Source organism: Lissotriton helveticus, chromosome 11, assembly GCF_964261635.1.
Source record: "Lissotriton helveticus chromosome 11, aLisHel1.1, whole genome shotgun sequence".
NCBI classification, from domain to species: Eukaryota; Metazoa; Chordata; class Amphibia; order Caudata; family Salamandridae; genus Lissotriton; species Lissotriton helveticus.
Genome location: NC_136072.1, coordinates 1038593800 through 1038618967, shown reverse-complemented (window position 1 = coordinate 1038618967; position 25168 = coordinate 1038593800). Strand labels below are relative to the sequence as shown.

At 44.2% G+C, this 25168-nt stretch overlaps 1 protein-coding gene across 1 annotated transcript in view; it reads right to left on the bottom strand.

Moving 5' to 3' along the window:
• Positions 1–25168, bottom strand: part of PPP1CC (protein phosphatase 1 catalytic subunit gamma) — a 309686-nt gene that overhangs the window by 246667 nt on the left and 37851 nt on the right. Inside the window, exon 2 of the mRNA XM_078667475.1 lies at positions 9188–9319. Within this exon, the coding sequence (XP_078523601.1) occupies positions 9188–9319 (132 nt within the window). The remainder of the gene's footprint in view (positions 1–9187; positions 9320–25168) is intronic.

The following is a 25168-nucleotide window of genomic DNA, read 5'->3' as shown; positions in this document are numbered from 1 at the left end:
GCTACTAAAATATGCAGCCTTCCAGGTTAAATGCTGCAAAGACTCCTTATGAATAGGCTCGAAAGGAGCACTCATTAATTTATTAAGGACAATGTTAAGTTCCCACGGTGGAGAAGGGGATCTCACTGGTGGGTATCCCTCTAGAAAATCCTTTACCACTGGCATTTGGAAAAAAGAAGTCTGGGTAGGAGACTTCCTGTAAGCTGTAATAGCAGCCAGGTGATGGAGGGGCTTTTCAGGCCTGACTTCGCCAAGTACAGTAAGTAGGGGAGGATTACTTGCTCCGGACCCTTGGTCGGATCAAAAGCGTTGTCTTTACACAACAGGTAGCATCTCTTCCACTTGAAAGCATAAGACTTTCTGGTAGAGGGTCTCTTTGCTTCCCTGAGAATGTGCATGCAGTCGGCAGAGAGTTCTAGATGTCAGTACTGGATGACTTCAGGAGCCAAGCAGTCAATCTCAGAGACTGGAGGTAGGGATGAAATTCTCTCCCCTCGTTCTTGGTCAGCAAGTCCTGCCGGCAGGGCAGCCTCCGGTGTGGAGCTTCTGACAGTTGTAGGAGATCCGGATACCACTACTGGCGCGGGCACTCTGGTGCTATCAGGATCATTCTGGTATTGGTCGTGTAGAACTTCTGTATGACCACCGGGATCACAGGGAGTGGAGGAAAAGCGTACAGCAAGGTCTGCTACCAGCTGATCAAAAGTGCATCGATGGGAGACACCCTTGATGGTGGAGTAGATGAGAAGGTAGGCGAATAGTTCCAAACAGAAGGCCTGGTGGAAGAAGACCAGGTGGACAATCTTCTGTGTCTCCTCTTATGTGGATGTTTGTGATGCGAGCTGTGACGACCCCTGGACAGTGATCTGCGTATGGAAGGAGACCTTGATCGTCTGGGTGGGAGCAGGGGTTTGAGGGACTTTGAAGGCTTTGCACGAGCACTTCTATCCGGAGAGGTTCTGGAAGGTGAGCATGTCTGAGAATAGTCAGAGCCCGGACTTCTGCTGGATGCCCTCCAGCCATTGGGGCAACAGACCGTAGGCCCTCTGGTCGCCAGATCTACAAGATCTCTATGGAGAAATCTGCACAATATGCAGCCCTGGTGATTATGACTGGGCTCTTGACGTCGATCGGGATCTCAACATTTACTTGCGCCGGGCCTCCGCGCCCTCTGCAATACTTGCTTCAACGTCGAACGCCTCGACGTCTATGAGGTCTGCGTCACCTTAGATGTCGATGTGCGCTGTGTTCTGCTATGGGAACGCCATCCCATCCTAGACGTTGGTCTCGACACCGCTCGCCTACTACGTTGTGGGGATCTTGACATCTACTTTCGATGGCGATGAAGAGACCTCGACGTCTACCTCCCTCGGCGTCATGCTGGCGTCTATCTACTCTACATCAAATGATGGGACCTAGACGGTGCTCTCTACGTTGACATGTCCATTCGCGGCATGATTTTTGCCGTGGTGTCTCGACGTCGACCCCCTCGAGGGTGGCAGTGTATCTCGATGTCAACGGAAGCCTCAATGTAGTTTTTTCAGGTCTCTGTACCCACAGCCCTAGAGTCTAGTGCGGTGCCTCGACGCTGACTTACACGCGGCAGAGAGTCTCGACGATGACTTGTCCCTCGACACTGAAGAGTGCATGGGCCTCTTAAACAGCGAACATTCAGGCACCTTTTTCTTCCTGGACTCAGGAGAGGTTGAATGACGCAGTTTGTTGTTGCTTGAAGGCGGCGCTCTGAAGTCTCCATGGCTTCTATCCTTCTCCAGCTGGGCATGAAGTTTAAGACGTTCCATGTCGCGCAGAGTCCATCTGGAAAACTTCTAGCAATGATAAGACTGGTCAGGGTTGTGTGAAGTTGGAAGACAATACACACAGAGTGGGTCTGACAGCGCCATTTTCTTGCCACAGAAAGGACATTCCTGAATAAAGCAGGCATTAGGACTTGTAAAAATTCTGGAAAATACCAAAATTCAGTAGAATAAGCCTCTAGGAATCAGAAACTGTTCAGTTTCCTGAGAAAATATCAAATTAATAACTCTCAAAAATCTGAAGAGCTCAAACGCCAGGATCCTCACAGAAGGAGCCGTAAAAAAGAACTGACGTAACTGTCACCTGGGGTGCGTCATGGGAGCAGGGGGTCTCCTGGGGGTGTTAAAGGCACGGTACCCTAACCCATAAATGCCTTAAAAGGCAAGAGGTCTGTTTTTCCTTAGTTTCATTGCTCTGCTATGCAGCCTACAAGCAACTGCCTACAATTACAAACTTTCCTTAAGGCAATAAAGCATTGTTCTATGACAATTTATCACCGCTTCCTCTGTTCCTTATGGGTTAGGAGGGTATTGTTTTTTACAATGCAAACCTATGTAATTTCGGCAGTTTTGAAATGTTGGAAACATTCTAGGCTGTATTTATATGTTTTCACACACACACACACACACACACACACACACACACACACACACACCCATACAGAATATGTATTTTCTATATGCTCCAGTATTCATAGATTATGACTATTGAGTATCCACTGGATGATAACAAGGGTTCTCCCAGGGTCAAGGATGCACTCTGCCGCCCTAGTGCTGCTGAGGGTGTAAAGAGTGCTCAGATCCAATGTTATCCAATGAGGGATAGGGTGCCTCCGGTTGGTGGCTGCTTATGAGCAGGCCACTACGTTGTGGGAGCAAAGCTCTTGGTGTTAGGCTCATGGCAAAGGGGGCTATGGTTTAGTAAATACACTGCACCCTCAACTGTGCAGGGGTAGCTGGGTGCAGGGTGCTGTTTTGGCATCGGGTGCCCCGCTTTCAATGGGGATTTTCGGTTTTGTTTTAGCTGCAGGCTGGATCCAGGGAGACCTCCCGGAGGAACAAACAGCTGGGCAGGTGAGTTGTAGGTGCACCTCAGGTTCTTTTCTCTAGGGCATCTGGTTGCAGGAGTGTCTTGAGGTTGGATTTCACCTTACCGGGCCACTTGTGGTGGTGGTGGGGGGGGGGGGGTGTTTGTCTCAGTGCAGAGGCAGGAGACGTTGGGGAGTCCTGAGTGCTGGAGGACCTCGCTGGGACCGATGGGCCACTCAAACTCGGGCCATGGGCGACAGGTGCAGTATTAGTTCCAGGCATCTGGTTTTTGTCCTCAACAGGCTCAGAGTCTTGTTTTGGAGATTCTTTTGAACAGAGCTGCTGTTCACATAAGATCTGGTCTTTGTTGAAGGCAGTCAGTCCTCCCTGGGGTTCTGGAGGTCGCTGGCTACAGGTTAAGGAGACACTTGGTACAAGATCTCTGAAAACTGCAGATGGGCCGGAAGGGCTGGGACCAAGTCAGTTGCTCTGCAGTCTCCTCTGCTGGGCGTCTTTAGTCCTTCGTAGGTTGCGGGAAACTGTCTTCCTGGTTCAGGGCTGCTCCCTAAATACTGTATTTAAGAGTCTAGGAGTATCTAGGTCCGTAGCCAATGGGCTACCGACCTTAGGGTGAGTACACCCTGTGTGTCCAAACCAAGTGGGGGAGTCATCACAATCCCTAATCCTGATTGGGGAGTGCCTGCCATCTACAAGCTTGCAGGCACTGAGGAGTGGGCTTCACCTCACCTACCACCTACATGAGGTGGGGTTGGCAGAGGTGGGCACAACTGTGCTGGCTAATTTTTCCCACCTGTCTTCTTGCAGAGAAGGAGGTGAGACAGTAAGGGGGCCTGCTGATCGCAGGAGAGGCTGGGTGGGAGTGGGGGGGAGCCCATTACAAAGGCTGCAAGGCCTTTGAAGCTCCCCTGCCACAGATGGCTCTTCCTGGTCTAGGGAGGTGTAACCACCTCCTACCAGGTAAGGCTTTTTTCCTGGGTTCTGGGAGCAAAGGCTGCCACCCCAAGGGTCCAGAAACAGGTCTCGTGGTGGCAGGCTGGTGTGTACCAGTCCGAGAACCCACAAGAGACTGGTCATTTTTCAGGGGGCATCTCTAAGATGTGCTCTGGGTGCATTTATCATTAAATCCCACACTGGCAACAGTGTGGGTTTAATGTGTTGAGAAGTTTGATACCAAACTTCCCAGTTTTCAGTAAAGCCATTATAGTGCTGTGGAGTTCGTAATGGAAAACTCCCAGCACCATATACTCTTAATGGCATTACTGCACTTACAATGTCTAGGAATTGGTCTATACACCGTAGGGGTACAGGGCTCATGCACCTGTACCCTCCGCACTGGTTTATTGCACCCAGCTAGAGGGGTGGCTGACCTATGCCAGGGCAGTGGGTTGTAGGGATTGCACACAGGGACGTGTCATGTCGACTCTTCACTGTGTTCTGCACCAAAAACACACAGTCTGCACCAAAACACACAGCCTGCAATGGCAGTGTGTGTGTAAAAGTACAGGGCCTCTCAGGGTAGCACAATAAGTGCCTGCAGCCCTTAGAAGCCTTCACTGGCCACAGTGCCCTTGGTACGCATGGTACCTTTTACAAGGGACTGCATGTGGCCAGAGGTGCCAATTGGGGGTACAAGGTGCAGTTTTTGGGGAAGAACACAGGCCCTGGGAACCCAATTGGCAGGGGCACAGCGAGTCAAAGTGCATCAGTAGTCTGGAAAAAAGTGTGTGGGGGTGGGGGGGGGGGGGAGAGAATATACAGGTAATGCAATTGATTTGTCATATCTAAAAAAAACCTTGGTTAAGGTTGTATGTGCAGGGTAGACTAGTGTGCAGCATAAAAAAAACACGAGAAAAAAACCCACACAATTTGGATAAGAGCAGGTGTCGTTCCAGGGGTGATGACGACAGTTTCCTTCTTGGAGGGAACAATTTCTTCAGACCTTCCAAAAACACTGCACAAAATGTATATTGAAGAATACATATGATCTAGGGTTTTTCTTAAGCTGGGAATTTCAGGAAGATTAATCTTTATGCAGGCAAACTAATTTTATCTGAGTCATGTGTAAGAGTAAGAGTGGATTATATTATCTTGACATGTGATTGGATCATTTTACATTACTCCATATGCAGAACCTCTTCCACATCATTGCTCATGCACAACCCATTTGTGGTTGCTTTTCCAAAGTCTGCTGAGGAAAGTCTTGCATGTCTCTTGTTTCCAGAAGGTGCATGGCGTTCATGGTAAAGGTGGGGTATGAGCATGCGTTTCTGTTTTCCTCATAATAAGGATATCCATTTGATCAATCCAATTTTGTGACAAGACCACGATCATTAGCGATTGGAGTAGAAGAAATGTTTTTATTGGCATCAGCCACTTTGTCATTTCATTGTGCAAGAAATTCACTTTGGGAGAAAAGAAACAGCTGTTATTTCTACAAAAAAGTGAATACCCCCACCTTTACATAATTTGAGGCTGGGAAGGTCCAGAGCCTTGAGCACAGTTTATCATAATAGGAGATTATATCCAGAACCTCTGGACCTTCCTTCTTTGCTTTGAGCATGGCCTTCATGGTCACTGTTCTTGCTAGTTCAGGGGGCTGCTATCGGAAAGTTCAGGAAAAGCTAAGTGGATATTTTACAACACTTTCAAAAATCTAGCCACAACTAACTACTTAAAAAACAAGCTTTATTCCAAAGAGTACAGGCACACTGGCAGGGTATCAAAGTAGCTTTTCACTGTGCCTATATGGAAGACTAAAGCCAGAAAAAAATTGGACAGATTGCAGATCTAGAGACAAAACAGAAAAAACCTGCTCCTCTGTTAGATTACAAAGCGCCAGTAGAATACCTAGCGGATAACAGCACCACTGCTGGTAAACTGCAAGTGGATAAAGAAAACCACTCGAGTTCCAGGCATGTAGTCTTAGTGTCACAGGTCATCCTGCTCTGGGAACATTAAGGCATCGAGAAGCTTCCAAAGAGGGCAGATTTATAGTAGGGGGCTCGGCCACCAAGGACACCTAGCAGCATGATGGACCATTAATATCAAATAGAGCTTGGAGGCAGGCATTCTACACCATGTTTAGTAATGCAATAGGCAGAAAGAATGCAGACAACTTCCACAGATGAAACCTAGACTCTCCCAGGGAATCCAGCTGTGCACGCTCTAAACAAGGGACATTCTATTCATTACTACAGATAATTGATCTTTGGAAATCACACCTCAAAAGATCTGAGACATCACTTCCCATCTTGATCCCCATGAGTCTTTTGGGAACGAGATTAGACTTCAGTCTGATGTATCCTGCCTACGCAGACGAGCTGCCAAAACCAATGTCTCTTCCTACAGCCAAGTTCAAGCTCCTCTGCCTTCTGGCAGAAGTGAAAAAAATACTTACACCTACTGCAAGTTAAGAAAGCGCATGGTCCTCCATGAATGCGTGAAGTGTTCACAAGGCCAGTCTTACTAATGTTACAACCACTGGCTTGTCTCCCAGATAACCACGCCAACCTTGTGGAGAATCTTTCATCACCTGCAACCACCAGAGTCATGTCAACCACAATGGTTCTTAATATATTCCAAGGTAAAATGCACCAACACGAAGATCTTAGAAAGGGGACTTCTGAGAACGTTTTTTGGGGTGGGCGGGGGGAGGGGTGTCACCCTTGATACTAGCAACAACCACACTCGTGTCTGCTCACTGGCTGGGTTCATTTAGTTACGATAGCTATGAAGTTGCAAGAGCTCATCTTCTAAATGGGCACTGCGAGGTTTGTTTCTTGAACGGGACCTGTTAACCCATGAAGAGGCTGAACTAATGAAACGCTTGGTGAGAGAACACATGAATCTAAAGACAGTCCAGGGTATGGTGTATTATCTAGTGTAGGTCACCAACAGGTGAGAGAATATTGGCAAGGTTGTGATTCAGCAAATTATCCCATCTCCTGGCTTCACCCAGTTGCTGGGTTCAATCAGGTTGTGGGTTGTCCTGCGGCTGTGACAATAGGCATTCACTTTGTCATGTTCTGTGACTATTTAGTAGTAGCAGGAAGCAGTTTAGTTCCTTTGTTAAAAACTCGATTTTATTTAGTTACGTCCAGCCCTTGTGTACTTGCAGATGTTACCTAATCAGGTTTTATTTGCAGTGGTCAGTTTTTTGCAGGCTGCCAGGATTTCCAAGAGTTCAAGAGTTGACTGACATTGTATATTGTGTTTTTATCCCGATTCATTGCTCACTGGACTGTATTCTGTATTTGCGGTGTTAACCATATGCAGGTATTTTTATGGCTGCTGTGGTCAACCAAATAAAGATTATGAATGAAAAATGTCTATTGCCAAGTCTCTGGAAATGCACTCCAACACTATTCTTGCCTCAGAATTAGAGTAAGATGGATATTTTAGGTTCTTAGTTTTAGGGACCAATAGTCCCACGTGGAGTTACTCCACCATATTCTCGTACATCCCCTGGGATTAGCTCTCCATATGAGGATGAAACTAATACAGGAGTACACGATGGGCAAGGGGAAAACGGTGCTACAGTAGGGGTGGACTTTAGAATACTTATCTTGGTGGACTCTACTGGATTAACATTTTAGGATATAATCTACTACAACAGAGGGAAGGTGCCTTCATTTTTAACTTTTATTCTCACTTTGCATGACCCAATGGACATTCACATCAACAACTTTACCACATAGAACAGTGGAGATAGATGCCAAACTACAGAACTTGCCCAACTCCGCACTAAGAAACCAACAAAATTTATTGTCTTCAAGAAGGTTAAAATTAAGTCTTTTCAGAGCAGGTTTTTCTGATTTAGACTCCACAAGGAAAATACCTCACCCTCAAAAGAGGACTTGGCACTTAGGACGAAAGTACCGACTTATTTGCTCAAGATAATTTGCCAGGCTACCTTGACCAGTTAACATCGTGGTAAAACCTACCTAGGTTCAGAGCCTATGGTCCGCTGTATCAGCATTATCTAATGTATAAAATATGGGGGCCCTGAAAGGAGTGTTGCAGTTCTAGTGCAAGTCTGATTAAGTGGCTTCATCTGAGGGGCTACAGTTTACATACTGGATTCATAAGCTTTGGCTGTAAAAAGTACAATTTGTTCTGTAGAGCACAGATGTTTTGTGACTACTTTACAATTTAAGCAAAGCATAAAAATAAAAATCTAGAAACTACCAATCTCAATTTATTTTGAACACCTCAATAGGATGATCTAGTTGGATGTAGGGTAGGAGCCAAGGAGGCAGGTGAGGGGGATTAAGGGACAGGGAAGCAAATAGTATTTACTTTCTCAGGGACGAGAAATGCTTTCTGGGCTATGCATTACACAACGGTAATGGAGCCTACAACAAACTGCATATAACAAGTACATAAAGTCTTCAGAGTCGGTACAAAAAAAAGCTGTATATTATAGAAGTTTAGACAATCCTCCCCCCCCCCACTCCCCCTTCCTAAACTCTGTGGGTGTAGATTTGCCTGTACTAGTTCATCATTGTGATGCAAACTAAAGGTTTCGATTGGTTTTGTTTTTCAAATGAACTGTAACAAACCAGTCTTTTTAGTTCTGAAAAAAAATTCCCCTCCAGCCTTTGTAATTAAGAAAAAGATTTAAATCAAAAAGCATTTACTCGCTGCTGCCGAATAGAAGCGTGTCTATTTTAATTTTGGATAGAAAGTAACATTTGTACTTATTTTGTCTTATGGACGAAAAGGCGCGTTCACCAACCAGGATTTGAACCTGTGACCACAGGGTCAGACCTAGATTCCTGCAGCAGATGCTGGAGTCCATTAAAAGGCATCAAAACTAGTCCGTGTGCCACTCAAAAAAAAATAGCTCTGAAAAAATGTTTAACTATGTATAATGTTACATGTGACCGAAAGCAGTGAAAAACTCAGTAGCATAATTGCTAACATTACCAATGGAGAAAATCCTCAAATTCAATCTGCAGATCTCTCCGAAAACTTGTCCACACCAGGCAACATGGTCACCTTTAATTTACACACGGGAGCTTACTGTGAATAATTCTTTACATGTTAAGCAAACCTGGAGTGCAATCTTCCATGCATTAAAAAGGACATGTGGCCATTGCTGGAGTGGTGGGGTTTGAGTACTTGGCACCAAAGGGATCTTCCCTATAAGAGATTAACAAAAGCACATGGAATGGGCAACAAATACATTTATAGTAGTCCCCTAACCTCTACAATCTCCCCCTCTCTAAGTAGGCATGTGTGGCACAGGGTGACCGGTAGGGAAAACCACCAAAACCAAACTAGCATGAGGAAATGAAACAATTTTTAGGAGTACTTACCACATATTTTAAGCGGTGCTTCGAGCTCTAGGAGGATTGGTTGGCTAAGGAAAATTTCCCGAGACTTCAGGCAAAGCCCTCGAATTTCGTTTTCTTGAAGTTGAACATTCTTACCAGGCTTTGACCCTCTAACTAGGGAAGGAAAAAAAGACAAAGGTTCAGAGGGGTTTGAAATGACATCCACTCAATCTTATTAGAAACAAGCTACCTCGTTTGAAATCAATGCCACACCAAATGTATTAGGCTAGGATTAGTACAGCCACAACTTGGGTCCAAGGCATATTGCCGAACAAGACAAAATTCAGCATTTTAACACTTTGAGTGGCTTCACCACAGGATGTTATCCTGTTTTCCCCATCAAACTCCCAGTAAAAGTCAGACTGTAAGAGAGCCGTATCTCTAAGGACTACAGGTCAAAAACTTGGACGAAATAAGTAGAGGCTCACAATTGAATCTCCATCATGCCATTTCTCCATCGTATTCCATTTCCAAGTGGTACAGTACATTTGGATGTACACTTAGTAGAGAAGTATTCAGTTGCCTTGTCGACTCAGACACTCGCGTGGGTAGCGGTGGGGTGGGAACCATGGGGAGCCAAAACAGAACGTTTCACTGCTTAAGGGCATTTAGAGAAGGGTCCTGTCCAGAACCAGTATCTCTAGTTTGTTCATTTGCTAATTTTCCACGCCAAGTATCAAGGTATTCTAGCGCTCATTTACTGGAGGTCCAAAACACAAATTCCAAGATACAAGACTGTATGGGAAAGGTTGCACAAGTGGTCTTGTTAACCATGACATGGTTGATTTGAATGACCGAGTCAGCCATTAAAAATCGGACCAGGACCCTCAGCAGATGCAGTCAAGTGATACAAAGGTGACAGTGTTCTGCTAATCTGTACTGGAACGCCAACTGTCACGAATACGGGCAGGAAGGCTTTCTAGGTCAAATTGTATCCAATCGCTGTATTCTGTAGGGGGCTCAACTGACTTAACAAGGCAAGATTGTGCAGCAACAAGTGCTGGTACCTTCAGAGGGTCAGATTATGCAACAGAGGCTCAGAGTTCGAGTTGGGTGGACAGGGTATCCAGTTGCCAAGGCAACAGTACCCTGTTCACCGCCCTATTTTGAGACAGTCCGGCTTAAGGTGAGAGCAAAATATACTCCATATGTGCAAGCCTTCCACCAACGGCCCAAGCAAGCACAGGTTGAGGCTATACCAGCGCACAGTCCACCACATTGAGTCTTCAGTTGGATAGCTAATCCTACCGCCAACATTTGATGTTAAAGGAAAGAAAATTATATAAAACACAGGCAATAGTACAAAAAAAATTCTCGAAAAGGAATGGACGTTTACCCTTTGTGGCAACTGCTAAACCATAATCTTAACTTTTTTGTAGTCGGGCAATGGCAGGAGAAAAAGCATGCAATGGCATTTCAGCTCATTCCTCGATAGACAAGGAATGACCAATGAAAAGTAGCTCCAATGGTTGAAACCTTAAATTCAATTTGTACTGATAAATACCTTGACTACAGTGCAGCAAGGAAACAGGCACAATTGTAAGACTGCTTCGAAGTGGAGGGAAGGCAGCTATTGGATAATATTTCAAGTATAAAAAAAGATAAAGTAGGATATATAAATTAAAGTAATGGAATTACATTTTAACGTCATGCACATTATGGAGCTTCGAAATTTCTACCACCATCAGGAACTATAGTAGTCAGACGACGTGCACGAGGTAACAGGTTGGAGAATCCATAAAATGTAAGGTGTGAGTGCGTTCTAAAACAGTCATGATTCACAAATACAAGGTAGGAAAATGTACAACCCATGTACAGGGTAGTGTAGGGGCTAATGCCACAAATTAAGTCACCCTAAAGTGAAATATCTCTGGCATGTCCTTGAAACTGGTGTGGTTAGCCTGAAACAATTGTTTGCACCTGCCATAATCTAATCACCCCACCAAGAAATCTGGATTACCATTGAGAATGTGCAAATATTCATAATTCCTAAAGAATTATTCAGAAAAGTGCAAACCGATGTGGAAACTGGAAAAGACAACTACTTTAATTGGGAGAACCGATGAGACAGCAGTCGACAGTAGTATTAACTTTATCAAAAAGAGGGAGGTAGAAAGCTGATCCAATCAGTTTCCAGAGTATATTCAATAATCAGACGGGAAAGGATCACTTGTCCTGCACAACCTTAGGTTTCTTGCAGGAGCGGGGGGTGCGTCCCAAATAAAAGACCCTCATGCACGTGATGGGTAGGGTGGAGTTGGAGCGGTGTATCTTGATTCTCCACTTTTTTATTCACGTGTGTGCATAATCATAAGGTCGATCAAGTTATGCAACCTCCACCAGGAGGTGTAGACCCAAGGTTGAAGCAGTAGTGAGCCAGTGACGAGGGAGTATTAAAAAGCCCGGATAGCCAGAATAGGAATTTTAATGAATCTGGGTTCTGGTCTGGTAAACTCTGGTATAGTGCATCATGGAGTACTTGTTAGGGGTAGTCGATGCACTCAGGGTATCGTTAAAAACTTTGCGTGAAGGAAAAAAGGGGGGATTAGGTCGACATGTTTCTGCCTTCTACGCCTTAGTAGGACTTACAGGCATTCATCAGGACCGTTATGTGAGATAACGTGGAGGTAAAGGGATATGGTCAGAGTGCTCAAAAAATGAAGTGATAAGAAAAAAGGTATATTGACCTGTCTCTTGTTTCAGAAGAGGTCGCAATGTACCTCGCGCATGAAAATACCGTGCTCCAGTCGGGTTAAGAGGCTTGTGGGGGACTATTTCGTCCTGCCCTGGCGTCTTCTGCAAGCGCGCTGCCTTCTTTCAACCGGGTTTTCCGGGTGAAAGAAGGCAGCGCGCTCGCAGAAGACGCCAGGGCAGGACGAAATAGTCCCCCACAAGCCTCTTAACCCGACTGGAGCGCGGTATTTTCATGCGCGAGGTACATTGCGACCTCTTCTGAAACGAGACAGGTCAATATACCTTTTTTCTTATCACTTCATTTTTTGAGCACTCTGACCATATCCCTTTACCTCCACGTTATCTCACATAACGGTCCTGATGAATGCCTGTAAGTCCTACTAAGGCGTAGAAGGCAGAAACATGTCGACCTAATCCCCCCCTTTTTTCCTTCACGCAAAGTTTTTAACGATACCCTGAGTGCATCGACTACCCCTAACAAGTACTCCATGATGCACTATACCAGAGTTTACCAGACCCGAACCCAGATTCATTAAAATTCCTATTCTGGCTATCCAGGCTTTTTAATACTCCCTCGTCACTGGCTCACTACTGCTTCAACCTTGGGTCTACACCTCCTGGGGGAGGTTGCATAACTTGATCGACCTTATGATTATGCACACGTGAATAAAAAAGCGGAGAATCAAGATACACCGCTCCAACTCCACCCTACCCATCACGTGCATGAGGGTCTTTTATTTGGGACGCACCCCCCGCTCCTGCAAGAAACCTAAGGTTGTGCAGGACAAGTGATCCTTTCCCGTCTGATTATTGGACAGTAGTATTAAGTCATGCACCCATGCTATCGCACACTCAATAGTAGTTAGCACATTACAGTCTGTGCATCTAGATATGCACTAGATATGTGTATGTCCGTGGCAACCGGGTATTGAGTCAAATTACCCTGCTTAGCAATTTGCTAACGAGAGAACAAACCTGTTTCTATAGTGGTTTAGAGCTCAGCTACTTAAAGACTATTCAATTAAGATTCCACAAGAAGAACAATTACACAATTGAAGGGTCTGTTACCAAAACAAAACCTTAATTGCTGTGGGTACAGGTTGACAAAGGCAGTGGTTAAGGAGTCAAGCACTACACTTAAAGTGAGATCTTCAAAGCCTTTCAACCCAAAAAAACAACCTCAAAACGTGTTGCTTGCTCTCAAAATATAGCTGCTGTTCGCTCTAAAAAGAAAAAAAGGTGCAGTCTTACACCATCAAAATGCCCCACATAAGTCAATGCAATACAAAAAAAATGTATTTACAGTTCTCCAACATTGGAGTCTTACGAATTCACATGCATAAAATTCACCAAGAAGTGTCCCTTTTGTGTCATGTAATGCGGCAGCAAATTATGGCAGCAATCTCATTATATAAGAACGCCAATCTAGCATCTGATTATGCCAGGACTCATAGTAGGGTTTGAATACAAGCAATTCCCTTATGTTGCCAGATTTCTGCAGATCTACATACAGTGGCTGAAGGTAGTGGTAAGCAATAGTTCCATGGTTGGAATGCCTTTTGAGTCTTTGCAAACCTACTAATGTTCATGTTTTAAGGGTATTCACCAACTCTTTAAGCTTTTCCCATACTGTGAAAAGTTTGAAATGTACTCCTGACACTTGACAGATTTAAAACTCCTTCCAGGGTTTGGAAAAAGTGGCTGGAGTGAAAGTGAACTTGCAAACACTCCGATTTTCGCATGAGCAAATCTACACATGCATATTTGCAAGGACATGTGCCACAGGTGCACTTATGAGTCTTTAATAACTAGGATTCTACTTGGGTATGGTGTTAACCACGACCTTTGGTGTTTATTAAACTCTCTCTCCATCAGCTGGCTTCTGTCGGGAGGAGGGAGGGGGGTTGACTAAATTCCACATCCCTGAAACACTGTAGTGGGACATTTATTTAAGGACAGCAAGCTCCTTAAACAAATAAAAATCAAAGGCAGAGGTGAAACTATGGAACAACCTACTCTGTTGAAGGAAGTCAAACAGGCCATAAAATTGCTAAAGCAGACTATGGACTAGAAATCAGATCTGTTCATGTCCCAATTTTATAATCCGTTCTCTTCTAAATTGGCCCCTAAACTGGACTACTACTGAGCTGGAAAAGGCTGCATCACATGAGCTATTGGGGAAGCGGTCATTGTAGCCATCCCAATGGCTAGAAAGTACTTAAAGCTTTTGGCATCTAACAATGTTAAGTCGTTCAATAAAGTCACATCTCTTTAGACAGAATGTTACACAGAATGTTACAATCATCCAAATGCTAAGCTTGCGCCTAAAATGTTAGCATTTTATTGTATTAATTGAATACAATTATTCAAGTTTATATTTCCAAAACCATGAAGACCATACCCACAACACATGGGCTATCAGTAATACTATAAAGTGCAACTATTTTTACTCAATTACAATTGAGGTCTGTTAATTTCTTTAACTATGGTACCCGAATACCAACTGTAATTGGTAATTTTAACATCAAATATAGTAAACTACTATGTTAATTTTTTATTACCTTCATATAAGCGAGGTACTGATGCACAATGACTGTCAAAAGGGCTGTGCGCTGCAAATGTATGGTATCAGGAGAAACCGTTAGAAGTAGGTCTATGCAAAAAAAAACAACACTTTACAGGAGCCAGGTTACCTCTCAGTACTTCCTTCACACTCCTGTTGAAATAATGGTGGCCCAACAGAACTTAAGTTAAATTAAACTGTCTGGGTGAATGAAAGCCAAAGAGTCAATCTAAAGTTACTAAGTGAACTAGTAATGCCTCGTTACATACAACAGAACCATAAAAAATTAGGGGTTGCTGCCCCTGGTATGTATTTCTCCGTGTACAGATACCAGATAGTTGTGTGAGGGCCCAAGGTTTCCAACTCTAGGATTGAAACAAGCAAATCGGTGACTCTGAAATATACAGTCATTGGAATTGTTTTCTTAAAAACAAAACAAGAAACCTAGCCCGCTGACCTGGAGAATTCAGGATACCCTATATGAAAGGAAAAAGCCTGAACAGCTGCAGTAAAGCTGATCTGTAACAGGTATGCTTACATAGTTAGTTTCTACAGTGCTTAAGAAAGACTACTCCACAAATCCCTGGTTCTTGTAGGTGTGCGCAAAGGTCAACATGCACTGCTACATGCCAAAATGCATTAGTTTGGTGCATTAGTAAGCCTGGATAAAAATACCATACTACTTGCCTTGGCAATTAGTGGGTGCACGACAAGGGAATTTTTTTTATCTGCCTAAAAAGGCATCATTGCACCATGCTTTTATGAATATACACTTTGGCATGATGAGCAACAGATGACAGAAGATTAGGTGATAGTCGTTTTGTCCCCACCGAAATACGAATGCAACATTTGTACACCAAAATCAAGAATACTGCAATCTTCCTATCCACTCAAACAGAAAAGACCTTCAATCCGCCTGAGCAGACTATTGGTTGCCTGAAAAGAATTTAGAAGCTTAAAATCACATTTCTTCTTGAAATGGAAGTTGCTCAATATCCCATGACCAGGCAAAGTAGTAAAATCTGGTACTCACCACAAAAGATCTGCCAGGGTTATGAGAGCAGAGCTGTCATTTAGATATACCGTTAATCGTGTGCTTACTCAACACAAGCATTCCACAGACCTTTAAATCAAATCCTTTCATTACAAATTACCTTCGCCAAAACTTGCCCCACTGATAATAGCAGTCACATTACTTACAAGGAGACAAGCTTTTAAGAATGTTATTTTAATTCAATAAAAGTGTATGTCCACAAATAACTAGAGTACGTACAGGAGCCTGCGGCCAGAGGGAGGACACCAGTCACAGGAAATTATGTGGTTCATTCTCCACAGCATTGAATACTCAAAGCACAGGAGGAAGCCGGATATGAAAAGACACTGACCAATGCAAGTAAAGAAACAAAAAGTGAGGTAGGAGCCATCGTATGGTAGTTAAAGGTAGGTGATGGGTGCACTTCAAGCCCTTTAAGAGTTTATTTTTGCTAAAGATAAGCTTTTGATGACAGTGCTTGTGCGCTGTAATCGAATCCCCCCAAAAAAGCAAGTCGCCTGAAGACTAGCCACATTTTGATTGAGATTTTCAGCAGGGAGATAAATTGGTCTGCCCAATTAAAACCAGCTAATATGGCTTTATCATGCACAATGGGCTGGGGGCATTTAAGAAAGTTAATCTGTCTAAAAGAACGACTTTTGTACATACGCTGTGCTTCATCACTGCACATGAAGTGTCTCCAACAGGGTCATGTTTTGGACTAAACGAAAAATCACGAACATCCTGTAATTCAGGCTAACAGATGGGCAGGATAAGGGCTGAAGACAAAACTTTCTGCAGGTGGAATGTCTTAGGGGACTGCTTTTCTCGCCATACAAATCAAATTAGGGGAAAAGTGGATGTGGTAAACAGTGGCAACAGAGGAAGAACAAAGGCTATGAATGATTTAGCCTGAAGAAATAGGTGTATGTGAACGGCGGATTAGGAAAGGGGGTGCCGGCATTTAGTACTGGGCCACTTAATTCTGTACGGTGTTCTGCTCATGCACAGAGCAGAGCTCCAAAAAAGCCTGCCAAACAATCTGTCCTCCCACCACAGTTATGTGCAAATTTAAATATTCTAAAGATGAAAAACTAGCATTGGCTGGTTTTGGGCTGGCAGCCTTTTGGCTTTATCAATGCTAGTTTTGCTTTAACATGGTTTCTATGAAATTATTTCATATAGCCAACAATATTTGATAGAGGCTAAAGGAGGTGCAACAGGAGCACTGAGTGGTCAGGTCAAGTTATAAACAAGGCCCCGGCTAGGAATCATTGTGAGATTACAGCTTATAACAAGCACTGGCAGAGCAATAGGTCTTGCCCCTGAGGCAATCGGGTGGTGGGTTGCTAACAGGGGAAGAGATGCGGATAAAGGGAGGATTTAAAAAGCACTACAAAACAGTCAGTGCTGGAGGAAAAGTACAAGAGAGGTAAAAGAGTGGAACTGAGGAGAAAAAGCAAGACGAGTAAAGTGAGAGAACAGGTGATGTTGGGGCAAAATGGAGAGATCGGAACTGTACCATAAAAAGAGATTCTAAAAAAGTAAGAAAGCACTGAAGTGGATCATTGAAAAAAAGCAATTAAAAATAATCATTGACAAAGCCATTAGGTTTCGGCAGAGAGTGATTGGCACAGTCAATATTTTTAGCCAGGGCGTACAGCAGCACAGCTAAAAGTCCCTGAAAAATGTGCTGTCTAGCCACAACCTAAAAAGTCACAGTATCCTGCAACTCAGATTAACTACTGAGTAGCAGCAGAAATAGTGAAGAAAAGAGTGTGATGAAAGTTAAGCAGGCTGTAAAACTCTAAAAACAGTCCCCATATCCTTTATATTGGTCCGTTTATACAAGGGCAGTGTTTGCAATTTCCGACGTCCATATAAAAAGTGGCAAAAGAAAAAAAATTGAAACAGTGGCACGAAGTTGCAATTGTGAAGTTCCACACAGACTGAATATAAAACTGAAAAGAATGTCATTTAATGAAATATTCAATAAGCAAAATGAATTCTAACAAATTCACACCTAAGAAATGTTCAAATGGTTATATATATTTTTTTAATGCTTGAGACCTATGCAACATGTCCAGCAATGGTAAGAAGTCTGTCTAAAACGATATTAATTGCCAGCTCCCATCTGTCAGATCATGACAAAATTCCAAGATGGCGGCTCAGCTCACTTCCCGTTTGATAGTCCCATGTCAGCGTCTGCAGCTGCAAGGGGAAGGAGGGAACGGGGGAAGGAATCCCACCCTACAGGAGTTGCTGAGTCCTAGGAGTCTTGTGGGCTTTAGAACAAGGAACGTTAACTTAATGTAAGTCCGGCAGCTGCGGGCAAACCTAGCACAATAACCAGTCTTTATTAGCAGCTGAAAAACCATATGAACCCTGTGGAAGTAGGGAATAAGTTTAGTGCTACCCGAGCTCTGCACTATATCGTGCCCAGCAAATAGAAGCAGCATTTGCGTCAAGTGAAGAACAAGATTTACAGGCCTGCTCACAGAAACAGCTTTGAGCGAGTGAAAACAGGAACATTCGTATGGAGTGCTAAAAAATAAATTTCAAAAATATTTTTTTTGTGCAACAGATCCAAAAAAAAGAAAGTGAGAGATTTAGAGCTGGGGTCCTTGTAAATGAGTATGTATGCATTTTGGTTTCTGGTGTAGTACAAGTATGCGGTGTGGAGTGTAATTATATAGTTTGAATTGGAATCGTTAGTTGTGGAACTGGGTTTGTAGTAGAATTATGTGGTAGGGTTATGGGAACAGATACTTTGAGACACAGAAAGTACGAATGTTGAAACTAAAGATAGAGAACACAAGTAATGGGGAGATCTACGAACTGTGGGCACTTGAAAGGGTAAGAACACGTGGCAGCGAGAACACACGGAATACAAATGGGTCACTGGGCAATAGGTCTAGTGTAAATAATATATTTTGATCTATGGGTTTGCCTTTGGGACTTAAGTGTTTAACCATGCAGAACATTATCCACAACCTTTGCACACCCACAGATCAAAAGGTGCGCTGCAGATTGAGTATTGCTTAACATACTGGAGCAGACGACGAGTGCTCAGCATATGAATACGTACCTTTAAAGAGGCTGAAATAGCACTTATAAACATCCCTTCTGAAAGCTGCAAGGGAGACCCATCGCCACCAGGTGTCCCTTCTGGATGATTTAAGGAATGCAGCAATACCACGGCTTGTCCCTAGATGGAGGGGTAAGCGAACCAATGCAGCCACAAATCTATAATTTCACCTCTGGGTGGAGGGGGAGTTGCGGGGGAGAGGGAGGAAGTGGAGAAAAACACGCATTTATAGTGTGGGGGGGGGGGGGGGGGGCATTGCCACTCTTCAAAAACATCAGTAGCAATAGTTATGCTTCATTTCTGTTGCGGTGCTTCTGTAAGGAGGCTAAGCAGAGAAATAACCTTGGGGTTAGAAATCACCCAGTGGCTAGGTCGAATTATATTATACAAGTAGTTTGTTTAGCATTATTAACACAGCCACAGTCCTACTGAACCGAAGTTGTGTTGTTGCAATGTTTAAGTTGTGTCTCTAAACGTCTGGCCCTGAAAGTGAGACGGTGGTGCTGTGGATGGGTAGAAGGGGCTGAGACTTTAGCCCCATTCCTAAAGGAAAGGCTACCAGGGGTGGGTCGCTATAATGAAACAACAATTATAGTATGCCTTTTAACTCAGTTTGCCATATTAAAATGTACTATATAATAAAACGGAACAATTTTATAAAAAGAAGATGATCTAGTGAAGGGGCAGCAAAGCCTAGCACAGTGGACATTCAATAAGAAAATTAGCACAAAGCATGCTCAGTGTATGAAGACGCCCCTTTAAAGAGGCTGCAATGGCACCAATCCACCGACCGATGTCCCTTCTGAAGTCTGCAAGGGAAATCTTTTGCCGCTAGGTGTGCTTTCTGGATGAAGTAAAGCATGCTGCAATACCACTGCTGGTACCTTGATGGAGCATTAGGTGAACACAGCAGCTGCAAAGCTTGAATATATTTCACCTAGTTGCTGTAAAACTCCATCGCAAAATGAAATCAAAATCTTTAAAAGTTGGCAGAGTATCTAACGGTGCAGTAAGACCCAAGGTCTAATAAAGTGTCAATAGAGGGGGGGAGTATTGCAGTTGGAAAAGCAGGAGTGTGTCATGGTGCACTTAGACTGGGTGGTCGGTGAAGTGGAAAAAAAAGAATAAACTGAGGCGCTTGTAGGAAATGTTAGCTAAAATCTAGCCTCACAGTGCAGTTAGACACCAGAGTGGGTTGCAGAAGTGGAGAGGCCTTTTATGCCTGCAACAGCAGTTATGAAAAACTCTAACAAAATAGAGCCCAAACAAAAACAAAAAAAACAAAACAAAAAAGAACACGTGTTACAGAGGACGCCCTCGTGAGGCTAAAACAGGAGAAAAGGAGAAACTAAATGTGGGTATGTGTCTTGTAAAGCGCACTGCTGCTCTGAGGAGTCGTGGCGCTGTAGACCGCTGGGGAACCCGTCCTGGCTATCCCTGTGAGATGGTCCCTACTGGGTATCTCCAAGGTGAAACCAGGTATCCCCGGCAAATGTGGGGGGCCGTTGTCAAGGTGAGGCAAGCTGATGCCCAGAGTGGCTGAGTGTGATTCCTGGTTAGAGTAGGCACCGAGGCAAGAATTATCGAGTCCGCTGACCCTGGTCCACGACCCTGCCGCGTCGGGAATTGAACCCTGGTCCCGGGCCGTTCTCTGCTTCCGGGTCTGCCGGCTCTAACCAGTGAGCCACACCACTCCACTAAAGAGGGACTACTAAACAAAAAATGGATTTCCGAAAAAAACCACAAAAAAGAAAGCAATTAAATACATGTGCGGAAAATGAGCTGAGCTTAAAGCTCATATTCTGAATACAGCACGTTTCAAGGACAGCACAATCGCTGCCTAGACAAGGCTTAAATAGTAGTTCCTAAAACAGTTACTAAAATGGGAGCAATGGATGGTAGTAATTGGTCCGGGTCCGTGCTCCCGGGTGGGGCTAAAGTACAGAAAAAGGTAAGACGAATGCATGCCATAAACAAATTGAGAAAAAGAATGAGACGAACTCTGGTGCCTGCAAATGGGAAGCGCATGGGCTGGCTGAAGCCCACAAACTATACAACAGTCTCTTGGAGACAGCACATGAGTTGTCTAGCAGACACTTCGAATAAAAACCTAATAGCAGCATCATGCAAAGACAGATACAAAGGGCGAAAGGAGGAGAACAGGAGGGCGGTAATAAGTTCATTTTTAAAGTTACAGAGAATGCAGCAAGGAGCGATAATTATGCCAACGAATGGTAAGCTATAGATTGGTTCAAAAGCCCATTAGGCAGATTCTTCCAAGCACGAGCGCATGCTTTGGCAGACTACCTAAAAAGGGGCACATACTTACGCTCCAATGCTACTGCAAAGCGCACCTGTAAGGGAAGTTATGACAGAAGTATTTGATAAACGCACCAGTTATATATCTGCATACTGCTTTCAGGCTGGTGACTGAAGTAGGCAGGTTGCTCTGACTTTCATTTGCAGTCACTCTGGCGAATGAAGCAAGAGCCAACACTTACGTGTGAACACTGACATACAAGCCCATGTAAGGAAGCGGTGGCAGCAGTATAGGTACAGAAAATTTAGAAATGCGGTTAGTGTGATATAAGGCCAATACAGAGGGCACCTTGCTACGAAACAAGCACAGTTTGTTAACAGAATATATTCTGCAGTTGTGGTATTGCACACTGCTTAAAGGAATATGTGCGTGAAGAAAAGCAGGCAAGTTCAAATCTATGGTAGCAATTCAGGTCTTTTTTCGTGCCTACATAGTCAAGATAAAGTTTCAAACGTTTAGAAGTGCCACAACGAAAATCCAAGCGAATGAGCGGATGAGGTAAGGACAGCATAATTAGAGCTCTAAAGAAGGCTGTGCTTTTTAGGTCGAGCCTAGAAACAGACCTCTTGGAATCGCTTCAGTAGAAACTTGTGCTTGTGGTGCTCACACGCCATTGGCCTTTGCGTCTGGCTTTAGCACGCAATTGGCTAAAGGCGTGTGGAGGTCCCAGCTTCTTGGGAAATGTTAACTCCCAGAGAGTTTTGCTCTCGAGAGCCAGCAGTGGCACGCAGGGGCCATATGTTTTTAATTAGGGTGGCCACACTAGTCTTCCACGCTGTGCTTGTTAATTGCCGATTTTGAGTCACTGAAGGACGCTGCCCTCTTAACCCCTTGGCCGCGGCGCCGCCATGTTCGTGACGGAACCACTCTGTCACGAGCCACAGTGGCGCTGTGCTTGTGACAGAATGGTTCCGTCACGGCCCGCCCGCTCATTAGAACGCACCGTGCAAGAGCGAAATTGATGCCGCGGCGGTCAGGCCGTGACGGAACCATTCCATCACCAGCCCAGCGCCACCGTGGCTCGTGACGGAATGGTTCAGTCACAAGCATGCAAAGGGTTAAAGCCCTGCTCACAATAGTTCTCATCCTGTTAGTCTACCTGAGTCATTACAACATTGCTTCTCGACATCATATAAACAGAACAAGCGTTTTGCAGAGGGAAATGTATTTATGACTTCTTTTGTATGGAGGAAAGTTACACTACAGTAGTAAACAATCAGTTTGCTCAGAAGAATATCATTCATACTGCGAGTGCTTCGGGCTGAGAGACTGCCTGTGCTCGCCTAGAAGCAGGCAGGCGTGCCCACTGCCCTGGAGCAGCACTCATCCTTGGCGGCCCAGTGGACTCACAACCCGACTACTGAAGCAAGAAGCAGCGGCGCTCACTTTCACCCAGGCTGTGCCTCATTAAAATGAACCACCATTTGATTGTTTGGGCGCAGGGAGGGCACTGTCGTTTCCAGAGTTTTAGCTTGTGATATTTTGCCCCAGTCCCTCCCTGGGGCAGCCATTCTCAGAGTAAGGTGCTGCTGAGCTAACGCTTCCGCTATCTGTAGCGCCTGGACTCTGGCATCAAACAGGGTGTTTCTCTCTGTTTCTCTCTCTCTCTCTCTCTCTCCTTTGCGGACTACGTTTCACCAGTAAGTGACCATGTTTTGCTACCCATTGGTGCGGGTCACTGGGCAATGCGTACAGCCTCTAAACCCCCACTCTCACTAGATTAGAATAAAGGGAGCGTGGTGTATTTCATTAGGAGGAGAGACGAGAATACGTTTTAGGAATTGCTGCGTGTACCAGTGAAGTATATATCCTATATTTATCAAAAAGGAGGGAGAAGGAGGATACGGCTAGGTTCAACCTCCTAAACAAAGTACAACACAAAAATCCATATATGATGGATCGTGAGAACCTAGCCAGGGAGAAATTTTAGGTTTACCCAATTTTGGGTGCGCCTTATCAGAAAAGAAAAATTCGAGTCCCCTCACTCACCCAAGGTTGCCCCTAGGTGACATGCTTAATCATTGGGGCCATCCCAAGCATCTACTGCTTGGTGAGTGCTGAGACTTGTGAAGGATACGTAGGAGCACTAGTTTTGTTAATCTATGTGTCGTGGAGTGGTGTTTTGTGCCAATTAAAAATACCTAACTAGTAAGCTAAAGTTTTATTCCTGCTCCTAGTTGATATAATAAAACAGGTAGATAGAGGAAAAACATGGTCATAATTCCTCATATCCTGTCGACATGTTTCAAGGTGTCCCCTACACCTCTTCTACAGGACAACATGAGGGCCAGCCACATGTGTACCACTCCTGTGAATAGACCTAAATTAAGGTAGAAAAAAAAAAAAAGTCGAGCCCGGGACTTTCAGGTTGATTAGACGGAGGGCAGCCGAGACAGTCTACCCAGGCGGACCATGGGGCATAATATTACTAAGAAATATTGCGGGTACAGCGTTAACTGCATGTTTAAGTGAAAGGCACACACACAATAGGTGTGTTTTCTACCTTTTTTGAGGGGACTCAAGAAACGAATTTTTCTGACAAGGGGCACCCAAAATTGGGTAAACCTAAAATTTCTCCTTGGCTAGGTTCACAATCCATCATATGGATTTTTGTGTTGTATATATCCTATACACGCGTGCGCGTCTTTGTAGGCACAGTTTCAAAATTACTGAAATTCTGTGAGGTCCGAGGTTAGATAGTTTGTTAAAACTGAGAGAGATTGGAGTTTGTCATTCCAATCCTCCACCGAGCACCAAGACTGGCTGAGCCCATCAGGTGGCCCAGAGTGTCGTGGGCCCCTGTTTGCCTGTCTAAATTCACTGCAAGTGCACAGTAGGGGCTTAATTTGGGACGGTATTTGTTTTTTATGGATTAAGAGTTATTTTTCGCCTACAGATAGTGAAAAATAGAAATGATGGCAAAGAAAAACTAAGTACGAATTAGGAATCCAGTGAAGAATGCTTGAAAGCTGGGGTGAAAATGCCTTTAAAGAGTGAGATAAAGAGGAAAAGGAGGATCAGGAGGAAAGCAACATTTGTTTAGAATACTAGGACACCTTAGTATTTGGCAAACATGAAATCACAGCCGACAGCAAGTTCCCAAGAAAATCGCGGGCTATGCACGTACTTTAAAACGTACAGAATAACTCAGTAGCTAACTTTAAGAGAAAGAGGCAGGGCCCAGGAGGCAGAGGGTGCTTTTCAGATCCGTATCAGAGGCATGGCCCAACCCCTTGACAGGCAGGTTGCCTGCTCGGCTAGTAGCAGCCTGAGGGTGAAACATTACCCAGTCACTGCAATGAGAGCAGACATCTGCTTTCAGGTTTCTCCTGGACCTTCTACACGGCTCCCCCAAAAAACAGCGCACCCCAGGAGTAGAAGACCAAGGCCGCCACTTGAAGGTTCAACACTGCTAGTGAGGCACATGCAAGTTTTCAGTTTTGAATAGTGATCGGGTGAACGTTTTACTGCTTTATTGACCTGTACGATTTTATGTTACTCTGTATTATATTGGTTACTGGCTTACCCGTCGCGCGTTGCTGCGATCTCAGAAGAAAGGAAACTCGTTATGATAACATTCAATTTACATTGTGTCATTTTTATTGAAACGTATTCATTTTAATCTTGAAAACGGTTCAAAGTGTGGCTTGAGCTGTGCGTACTCGATCGGCTACCAATCTTGATTCTCGTTGCTTGTTCGTTTGAGAAGAACGGGCTTGAGCAGTTTGTATTTGTACAGCTTCTAATCTTGCTTCCCGTCGCTAGTCTTTTTCTGAAGCTCGTAATGCCTTTTTCTTTCGTGCTTCAGATGTAGATCGACTAATCGATTTCCGTTTGGGGGGCATAACTGGACAATGCTCGCAATTTCTGACAATTTCAGTATTCGAAAGATAGAGGGCCCTGGGGGCCCGATATTTTAAAAAAATTTATGCCAGAAACCTTGGCGGGAGTGTACTCAACTTCCCAAAAGTTACATGGCGATCGGATGAATGGTGTAGTAATGCATAAAGGACACAGACATATATTCGTTTTTATATATATAGATGTCTGTTCTTTTTCCTGCCTGGAGTGCACAATTACTGGTATTGAATTGATTTCAGATTCACCCGTTAATATTGATACAGAACAAGAGTTAAGTTCCGTTATCTTACTACATCTCTTCTCGGATGATGTAAATCATGGGTCTCCATCATATGCCTAAGAGATGGATCCATTCCAGAGTTTTAGGAACACTTGTAAATATAGAATTAACTTGCATTCAGACT